Source organism: Ranitomeya imitator, chromosome 1 (genome assembly GCF_032444005.1).
Source record: "Ranitomeya imitator isolate aRanImi1 chromosome 1, aRanImi1.pri, whole genome shotgun sequence".
In the NCBI taxonomy this organism is placed as follows: domain Eukaryota; kingdom Metazoa; phylum Chordata; class Amphibia; order Anura; family Dendrobatidae; genus Ranitomeya; species Ranitomeya imitator.
Window position 1 is genome coordinate 365,963,996 of NC_091282.1, and position 11,493 is coordinate 365,975,488.

At 36.3% G+C, this 11,493-nt stretch overlaps 1 gene segment (V, D, J or C); it reads left to right on the forward strand.

The window, feature by feature from the left end:
- LOC138672904 (T cell receptor alpha chain constant-like) overlaps positions 1 to 10,419 on the forward strand; it is a 59,784-nt gene extending 49,365 nt beyond the window's left edge. Inside the window, 4 exon segments of the C gene segment in view lie at positions 6,722 to 7,006; positions 7,462 to 7,515; positions 8,362 to 8,469; positions 10,028 to 10,419. Of these exon segments, the coding sequence occupies positions 6,722 to 7,006; positions 7,462 to 7,515; positions 8,362 to 8,468 (446 nt within the window).
- Positions 10,420 to 11,493: the final 1,074 nt, after the last annotated feature.

Here is an 11,493-nt window from a genome sequence, read left to right on the forward strand (position 1 = left end):
CTCCACTGGAAGCAAGAGCCAGCTATGACAAACAGCAAACACATACTGCAATGGGTAGGATCGGATATAACGCTAATTCGGCCATTTAAACTTTTAGATGCTGAACTATAAAATGATCATGTTAGTTCACCCCTACATTAAATAGCATAAAAAATGCTGGTTTAGTTTTTTTGTTTATTATCCTGTCTCATAAAAGAAGCAATCGGATTAGTCATATATACCCCAAAATGTACCCAAAAGTCATACCAAATGTTAACCCATTCCACAAACCACAAGCAATCACAAGCTCACGGAAAATGGTGACACAAAACAGTGGCGCAGAATATTAGTGTTGGATGTCATTTCTATACTTTTCTTTTACAAGTAAAAATAGATTTTTAGTTTTACTTTATACTATTTATGTTGTATAATTAAATAATAGAAATAATGGTAATCAATCAGAAGTAGTTGTCAACTTTTGAAGTTACAATTGCGGCCACATAAAGCATTCTTGCTATACTGTGCGTCACTGTGCTAATGCTAATGCCAAACTTATATTTGGAAAAGGGACTAAACTTTGGGTAAATCCAGGTGAGTTGGCCTCTGGTATTTTCCTAAGAATTTTTAAATATTTGCATATTTTAAGGACAGCGCAAGAAAAATGAAGACAATAGATTCTGGTAAATTAGAAGTTACTCTACAACCTAAGCAAATCAGTTTATCCCATTATCAGTTATAGATTTTTCTTTTATATCCAAATTTGTCATACTAACTACCGTATATTTAATTAGACATTTAGGCCTTGACTCAATAAGACTGGCGATTTCTACACATATTAATGAATGGAGCACTGGAATAATATCCACCAGGTTGATTAGGAAGTGTGTGCTTCTAAATGAGTCTGGTGCATCTTCCAACTTCTGTGCCCCAGACTTTTATTAAACTGACTTTGAATATGGAGCTTAAAGGACTAAAAATATATTCTGCAATATTAAAAAATCCCCCCAAAACAGGTAGAAATAGAACTGTTTTGTTTTTTTGTAATACTACTAACATTATATAATCTGAATAATAGAAATAATCCTTAATCAATCAGAAGTAGATGTAAATATGGAGGCCTTTGACATTACCACTACTGTACGCGGCTACATATAACATTCTTGTTATACTGTACGTCACTGTGCTAATGCTAATATGAAACTTATATTTGGAAAAGGGACCGAACTTTGGGTAAATCCAGGTGAGTTGGCCTCTAGTATTTTCCAATTACTTTTTAGATGTTTCCTTATTTTTACGGACGGCACAGAGTATTAAATCACAGATTCTGATTGATAGTGGATAAGAATACACCCTACAACCCAAGTAGATATCTATTTTCATATCTTTTATTATATTTTCAGTTATAGATGTTTCTTTTACAATCAAATCCTTGACTACAATGACTGTTTAATCAGACATTCAGGCCCAGATTCCTTAAGATCTGGCGTTTTGTATGACCCTAATTCATTAAGAAGTATGTGCCGCTTTAGTGAAGTTGGCACATCTTTCAATTGCTCCATATTTTTTTTTTTAATGAAATGACTTTGAATATGAACCTGAAAGGACTAATTAATTAATAATTTTAAAAATGTCCTTGTAGAAATAGGATTTAATTAGACCATTCATTTCTCGATATGTTTAGACTGGCTCTTCATATGCCACGCTTAATAAAATAAGGAGTAAGCTGGAGTAAGAAGCGCCTAACTCATTGAGAAGCTTGCTTCTCTTTTTTTAATTTGGCACATCTTTCACCTTCCGTGCCCTTTTTTTTTTTTTTTATAAATCAAACTGACTTATATGGAACTGAAAAACTAATTAATATGTAATTTCAAAATTAAAAATATAAAAAAAGGTAGAAATATATATTTTTTATTTTTACTCTTGATATTGTATAACAATCAGAGTAACACAAATCATTGATAATTCCTTAGTAGTGGTTATTATAGAGGCCTTTGAAGTTATAGGTTTGTTACGACATTCTTGCTATACCGTGCTTCACTGTGCTACTGATAATTACAAAATTTTATTTGGAAAAGGGACTAAACTTTGGGTAAATCCAGGTGAGTTGGCCTCTAGTATGTTACTATGAATTTTCTAATGTTTGCTTATTTTAAAGACGGCACATATTTTTTCTTTTTCATTCTCTTTTTTATATTTTCAGCTATAGTTTTTTCTACTACAACCAAATTTTATCATCACAACAAATATGCTCATTTAGACATTCAGGCACCGATTCATTAAGACTGGCGACTGGCATTTTTTTACCCCCGTGTTAATGATAGGAGTGTTGTTGTAAGATGCAATAATTTCATTATTACGAGGCTTGCTCTCTTTAATGAATTTGGTGAATATTTCAGCTGCTGGATGCCGTTGCCAGAAATGCATGGCAGCCCCTGGCTCTTTGGCAGAATTTGCTACACTTTTAACTGTAAATTAGGATGAATTTATTGGGATCTCTTGGCCACGACCCATCCCAAATGAGGTCTACTCACTTTTCAAAAACGTAGTGGATCTGGCCAGGACAAGTATACAAATATCAAACGTAGCAAAATTTTGTGTGAAAATTTGGCAGCAATTCAGGCAGTTTTACTGCAGAATTCTGGAGAAAACTGCTTGATAAATTAAGGCCTCAGTCGTCATCTACATTTCGAAACTGCAGATGAATTAAATTCCTAGTTGGTAAAATCATTATCTTGAAAATAGAGATGCATATTCTAACAGAAAAGGGATATTATAAAAATTCAACCTGATGTAAATTATTTTTTTCACTTTGAAGCTACCTGACTGTACTATTAGGGGATGTTTTATTGCACACCTGTTTACCACTGTGTATACTGGTGTTGGATATGGAAAACTTGTTTTTGGATCTGGTACAAAACTTCTAGTTAAGTCTGGTAAGTTCTCCAGAATAAAAACAGCATTATTTACACATTAAGAAACTCTTTTTTTGCCGCAATTTTTTGAGTATTGAAAATAACTTATTTTTTCTAGGTTTTGATTTCTTTTGCTAGTATAGATGTAGCTATAGATGATAAATTCAATGACAATCTAACGTAATGAGATCATAATGGAAAATCAGAACACCTAAGTAATAAAGCATATTTATTTCTGAAATATATCTTGAACAATTAATAGTTTTGAACAAGCCTCGAAATTATATTTAAAAAATTGTGAATTTTTTAGTCCAAGTATTCAGTTTCTAAATTTTTCTTTCTTTTTTGTCCTAATCACTGCACCCTGTAAGAGGTTATCAAAGAAACAACATTAATTGCTTGTTTACTAAATAGGTGATAAATGTATAAGGCCATGTTCACACTTTGCGGTTTTTACCGCGGAACCGCGGTGATTTTGCAGCTGCGGGTCCGCAGCAGTTTCCATAGCGTTTACAGTAACCTGTAAACCCTACGGAAACCGCAAACCGCTGTGCACATGCTGCGGGAAAAACCGCGCAGGAACGCAGCGGTTTACAACCCGCAGCATGTCACTTCTTTGTGCAGAATCGCAGCGATTCTGCACCCATAGGAATGCATTGATCCGCTTACTTCCCGCATGGGGCTGTGCCCACCATGCGGGAAGTAAGCGGATAATGTGCGGTTGCTACCCGGGGTGGAGGAGAGGAGGCTCTCCTCCAGGCCCCGGGAACCATATTTGTGGGTAAAAAAAAAGAATTAAAATAAAAAATAATGCTATACTCACCTCTCAGCGCTGCACGCGGCCGTCCGGTCTCAGGTTTGCTATGCGATCAGGACCTGCGGTGATGTCGCGGTCACATGACCGTGACATCACGAAGGTCCTTCTCGCACAGCATCTTTGGAACTGGACCGCCGCGTGCAGCGCCGAGGAGATCGGGACGTCAGAGGGTGAGTATATCATTATTTTTATTATTTTTAACATTACTATTGATGCTGCATATTGCTGCATATGCAGCATCAATAGTAGGAGTAAATCCAGCAGTGGAACCCGCAACACAAACCGCGATAAATCTGCAGGGATAATCGCAGCGGGTTTGCCCTGCAGATTTATCAAATCTGCTGCGGGAAACCCCGTGGGAAAACCCACAGCCCCCTTCCTAGGTGTGAACATAGCCTAAGTGTTGGATCCAACCACTTGGATGGTCAAAATTGGGGTTTCAAAGTCCAAGTGATTGGAGCAATAGTGTGCATGTGTGACCACCGCTCCGTTCATTTCTATTAGTATAGGGGAGCAATAGTGCGCATGTGTGACCAGTCCACCATTCCATTTACACCCATTGGTATAGGGGAACAATAGTGTGCATATGTGACCACCGCTCCGTTTACGCCTATTGGTATAGGGGAGCATTAGCGTGCACATGTGACCACCATTTCATTTATGCCCATTGGTATAGGGGAACAATAGTGTGCATGTGTGACCACCTGTCCGTTTACACCTATTGGTATAGGGGAGCAAAAGTGTGCATGTGTGACCACAATTTCATTTACACCCATTGGTATAGGGGAACAATAGTGTGCATGTGTGACCACCGCTACGCTCATTCCTCTTAGTATAGGGGAACCATGGTGTGCATGTGTGACCACCATTCCATTTATACCCATTGGTATAGGGGAACAATAGTGTGCATGTGTGATCACCGCTCCTTTTATGCCTATTGGTATAAGGGAGCAATAGTGTGCATGTGTGACGACCACCAGTCCATCCACTCCTATTGGTATAGGGGAGCAATAGTGTGCCTGTGACAACCACTCCATTCACTCCTATTGGTATAGGGGAGCTATAGGGTAGCAATAAGGCGCATGTGTGACCACCGCTCCATTCACTCCTATTGGTATAGGGAAGCAATAATGTGCATGTGCCCAGATAAACTTCAAGTCCCTATTCCCACTTTACTAAAGGGCTTGTCTTTGATTATTTCAAAAACATGCTAAAAGTAAGATATGTATGGAAGAAAAACATTTATATCTGTTAGCCCACTTTTTTGAACATTCCAGACAAAACCTTAAACTATTGGGGACCTTATGAATATCTTCATTAATTTCTTGCAAAAGGCCTAGCAATATGATTACAGGATCTGATTATACAGAGTTTGTTTATATTCTGTTACCATGTAGATCTATAATTCTGCATAGGAGCTGTAGCTTCATTTTTCATTTTAGACTCCAAAGCTTTTTCAGCAATACTATTTGTTTCGAAGAGGAGCATAGCCTTGATTAAGTGTCACTAGTAAAAGTAGATATGGGTTATTAAACTAATGAAATAATAAAGCGAAAACATTAAAAATTAAAGGTGAAAAATGTAGTCAACTAGAAATAGCAGCTAGCTTGTCTTCCTAAAGATGGCGATAAGTATTATCACCTGAAGGTATTTGCACTATCCATATATCTGGGTGTTCTTGCCAAGCTATAAACCACGGTGCAAATACTAATTATGGTAAATTCATATTTGGACAAGGAACACGACTATTGGTGCTGCCCGGTGAGTTTGTCACAGCAAAATCAACATTTATCATGACAACTGTAAAATAAAATATACTTTTTACATTTTTTAAATTATTTTGGGAAGTGTTTTGGTTTCCTTGGGTTGTCAGGGATTTTTCAAAATTCGCCCAATAGCTGGATTTTCCTTTTAAATTTCCAGACAAACCCTTTAAACACGCTCTGTTCCTTGGAAACAGATTAAAAGGAATGTAAGTGGTGGTAGTATGGTGGGACAAATGCATAAAATGTGCTATAAAGATAGAAAGATGTGGGTAAGCCAGCACTGGCAAGTAGAAGGAAAGATATTACTGTATGTATCGATATAATTCCCAAATATAAGGAAAATACATACATATATTTTTACTATATTTTACTGATTTGCTATGCAAACATCTAGATAGATAGATAGATAATTAGATAGGTAGGTAGATCGATAAAGAGATATAAAAAGTAATAATAAAACATACAGTAGTTCTACGGTAGCGACTTTTGATACATTTTGGGGGTCCCGTGTAGTGTATCACTGTTCAGCGATCCATTAATGGCCGTACCATAGTGTAAGGAAGTTCACCAATGTGATGATGATGGTGTCAGAAAAGTGGCATTTGGAAGAGGAACTTTCCTGTCTGTTAGTCTCAGTAAGTGTCTATCAGTCACTAATAGATGCAGAAATATAAAAATAATAATAATAATAATCTTTATTTTTATATAGCGCTAACATATTCCGCAGCGCTTTACAGTTTTGCGCATATTATCATCACTGTCCCCGATGGGGCTCACAATCTAAATTCCCTATCAGTATGTCTTTGGAATATTATCTAATGTGTGTCAATAATTCATATAGCGTTCTATACATTATATTATATCTATATCATTAATAAGTCTGATTCAGTTTTAAATACAATAAGTGGTTTTCAGTTAATAGGAGGGTATTCCTCCTTTTAGGCCCACTCTTTCACCAAGGCGCCGAGATGCTACCGATTGATTCTCCCACTGATCGAAAACAGCTACAGAGTTTAACACCCCCATAAGACTCCAATGTAAAGGCGAGAGGATTGTTAAAGTGCTGTGCTGTACGCGTGTCTCAACACTGAGTAGCGTATACGTTACATGTGGAGAGATATTTTACTTACTAACTGAGTAACGACACTGTGCCAACCAAATATATCAGTTGGAGAAAATGATTTTGAATATTTGTACATATAACCACAAAACACACAATTAACCTCCATCCTGTTTCTGTTTTATAGGAACATCCCGCACCATCCCTTCTGTATATCGGCTGGAGGCTGACAAGCCCAACGAGGATCTCCCGAACACGGTTTGTCTGGTCACCGATTTCCCAAAACCAGATACAACATTGACTGTAGATCAGAAGGAGATAAGGCTGAATGAAACATCTGTGCTGGACAAGTCCATCAGTGATGTGTGGAGATACAGTGCCGTCATCTGGGACAATGACAATCCCTCCAAGGACCTGGCCTGTAACGTCAAATATGATGGAAAAGATGTCCCTCAGGAGAAGAAGATAAGAGGTACATTATATATGTTCAATCTGTATAAAGGAATATCTATCTATGTAGCATTTTTTAATCTATTGTCTATCTCTCCATGTATCTATCTATTCATCCATCTGTACCTTCCATTCATTTTTTTAAATTTGTCAAAGTGATAGAGGCAGATTACACTTTGATGAGAGAATGATATTGGTCCATCCCATAGGGTAAACCAGTTGTATGCAAAAATGACAATTACCTTAAAATGTCTTTCAAAGTGAAATACACGGTAGCACTTGCTCCACACATCATCACCAATAACCCTACATCGGTCATAAAAGAAATATGTATTTCTTACTTGCATTCCACATGTAGTAATGGTAATGATGTTCATGGGGGACAGATCTGTTCTTTTAGAATGTGTTATTGGAAAAAAACAATTATTGTATTCGGTGAATAATTACTAACCACAACTTACTCTTTTACTTTTTCAGAAGAAGCAGCCACTACTTGTTCATCTCTAACTGTCAGTGAACGATTCGGCACAAGTACGTTTTCGCCAAATATCATTTGACTGTATTTCATAGTAACTTACCGTAAATAGTAGCTGCATTTTTTTCTTCCTAAATGAGTGTTACAAACGTCTATAAATTTGTCAGCAGTGAGGGATCAAATTATACCTGCTGCCTATAGAAGTGTATGAAGTGGGGAAACTGTAGGGGGAAAACCCAGAAAGGCACCAAGAAAAACTGAAGCTTATAGTGCAGAGGGAACACTGCTAACAATGCAGGACACAAGTCTTCATATGGCCAGAATAGTGGTATTCCTCATGTACACACATTACAGAGTACTCCGGTGAGCCACACGGAAGTGCAATTACACTTTAAGTCTAAAAATTATTTCATATTCATCCATTGCAATGTATTGAATCTTACGGCACGTGGATGGGTTCTCAATTCAGTAAAGTTTAATCATTTGATGTGTGAGTGACAAGGGGTTGCAGTTGTACTGAGGCCTTGGAGCTTAGGGTCCCTTTAACCCATTATAAAGACCAATACTATTAAAGACCCTTGATAGCTGTGGGTCCTGTTGCAGATTTTGTATTGGGCCAACACTTTTCTAGTTATGCCACTCGATCTGTCGTGGCTCCTGTTAAACTGACAACGCCACCAATGTGAACTGTGATCTAGCCGTCACATTCTTGTTAATATAAAGTAAGACTAGACAAAAGATGCCAAATAAATCACGGCTGGAATGCTTCCACCATTGGGTAATACTATCTGAGTAGTTAGTAATCTTAGATTGTGGCTAAAGGATTATTTTTAGGCTGATGGTCAATGATTAAAGTGAATGAGAATGCTTAATTAATTACGGTGTGCTTTACTCCTTTACAGACCCAAGCATGAACATGTTGTCTATGTCAGTTCTTGGGCTGAGGATGCTTACTGCTAAAGCCGTTATATTCAATCTAATAATAACCCTGCGACTTTGGTCCTCATAAGGTGGGCGACATTTCTTTATGCTACATTTCTGTTTTTTCTTACTTATCCTCTAAGGCTTTAACATTGAAAGGAAATGAAAGAATCTGTTTTTGAGCACCCATAAATAATCATTGAAAAACTAATCTAATATTTAAATGTAATTTTAATTAAAAAAAAAGAGTAATGTGAAGGTAGCGGGTTCTGGTGACCCCAATTACTGCATCAATAACTGATCACTGGCTGCTAGACTTACCGTTCAAAGGCGCAATGGATTCCAGTCTCCCCTCCATGGTTCGCTCACCTCTAATCCTGGCGATTGCTACATATGGAGATATCAAAATCCCATCTTATTATCCATTGAATTACCTATCATATAAAATGTTTTCCCCTCCTCCAGCAAATAAAGTAAATAAGTGTGATTCTGTGCCATAAAATTGCTAATGTTGGGAGATTTTCACTGTGTGCATCTTATATGATCTTCTTAATTTTGAACTTAACCCCAACATGACCAGGCCACATTTCACACTGGCAATTACATTTTTATTTTCTCTCCTTTTTCCAGGAGCTATTTTGGTAGACCTAGAAGTATGAGGTTTTGATATTTTTGTGGGAAGAGTTGTCATTTTTAATAGCAATGTTCACTTTACCCCACATTTATTTGTTTCCACATTTTGAGTAGATCATATGGTAATCTAGTGAAAAATTGCAATTACGACATTTGTTATTTGAGGGTTATTTTTTAAGGTGTTCAGTATATTGGCCTAGCTGCGCGATTTTCCAGGTCTGGATGATTATGAAACTTAAACAGTATTTTCTTCTTCTTTTCCAATGGTATAAAAATGTCACCTTTGCTTCGTGTCACCATTTTCCAAGTCCCAAAACTGTTTTATTTTTTTCTTCAACAGAGCTTCATGAGTGCTTGTTTGTTTGCTGTAGTTTTTATTGGTCCTAGTATTAGTACATACGACTTCTCATCGGAATTTATTACCGTAGATTGATCCGGTGATCTAAATCCAGCATTTTATTTTTTTGCTTTATTCTATTTATCATAACAGTTAATTAATTTTATATTTTCATAAGACTTTTACGGACATGGCATTAGAAAATATATAATTTTATATTTTTAATTTAATTATTTTCATATTGGGAAAAACGGGTGATTTTATCTTTTGTTTTTTATTATTTAATTTTTTTATACTCAATTTTCCATCTTTATTTCAAAGTATACATTAACAGTACTTCATTACATTATCTGCATCCTGAGGATTCCATTAACATACAATTTTCAGCAAGTTTTCTTAACAAAATAATTATGTTATTACTAATACATAAACTATAGAATATATATGTTATATAGGTTTTTGAAAGCTAATCTTGCACTGCAGATTGGCAATTCTCACCAAATCTGACATTAAAACATACAGTAAATCAAAACATGTGAAGATTTACAACATATATAAAGGCAAAGAAAGCAGAATGGTCAAGTTTTCCTAATGCTTAAAGCGATATTCACGTTCCATACTGTAGTATACCTGGTGAAATAGCACAAGACTAATCATCTGTTATTCTTCATCCACAGGAATTCACCTCCTGGGCCAAGTATCACCTATACGGGGAGCCTCGATCGTTTTCAGCACTTCTGTCCAATGAAATGAAAGCCTTACTATTGTACTGAAGCTGTATATATGTAATTATAGTGTGCTTTGTACTGTATGTATATTGTACAATTAATTTTAGGTTGGATTGAGATGATTAAAACAGGAAAAATATTATATAATCCACTATATTCAGTTAAAATCCATGTATGCACCACTTATCCTTATACACACTGTTACTTACTATGTTCTAGTCTTCATATGAATGTTATACTGTACACTTGTATCATAAATGTTGCTTCTATATGATGTAAACTATATCACAAAAGTTTTATTAAAGCATTTATTGAAAAATAAAGTGTTTTCAATGCTTCAAGTACATATGCATATCCCTTACTTACTGTTTGACAAAGAAATTGAGCTAAAGGATCTCTGGATATTACAAATGATCCAGCTTATAGATAATAGCTATTGGAGGGGCCCTCCCCGATTGTGGGTCTCATATTTCCTATTCTACGGAGTGGTGGTTATCAAAACACCTCATGAGAGCAAAAAGGAATCACAGAACCTAACCTATATCAGCTAGATTACAATGTGAAAATACTGTGATAATCTTGCTATGGATATAAAGAAGGAAAAAGTCGCAAAAGCGATAAACCCTAAGAAAAAAAACACGACCAACAACTCCCAAATATGATTTAAATAATCAACGATACATTTATTAAATAGCCAGGTATAGATGACGAAAAACGAAAAGAAGGGGTTACAACCACTAACACATGCCAGAAAATAGGATGCTCACAGGACGTAAAACATATCAGTAATATAGGCTTACAGGGACATATATCATAGTATAAAGTATGGTCACGTATCCATGTTTTACTCAGTATTTTGTCTCTTACATCAATTAAGGGGGTTGTCCCATGAGCAAAGCTTATTTTAATCAATAGATCTTGGAATAATAATAAGTTCCACAATTGGATGTTTAAATAAAATGTTCCTGTGCGGAGATTATCTTATAAATGTGCCCCTGTTGTGTAATGGCTGTGTTTGACCGTGCAGGAACATGGTCTGATCATATTGCAGTCCCTGGCTAGGGGAGGAAGCAAAAGAGAATATACAGACAGGACAGCATGGGGATCACAGCTAATCCCGTGCTGTCCTCTAGTTGACTGACTATTCTCTCCTACATGTGTATTGGACTATTTAGGTCTCTCCCTATAGTCCCCGGTTGGTTGCTCAGACTGTTTTTGCTGAAATTTTGTGGTATTTTGTAGAAAATCATACTTGTTTGCAATCATGCAGCCAGGCTCAGAAACACAGGCACTAAGAAGATAGTGACAGGTCCCCTGAATGCTAAAACATTTCAGTATTTGATCAGTTTTACTTATTGTTGTTAGTCAAAGCCAGAAATGGATCCTAAACACACAAACATATAACACAAATATAC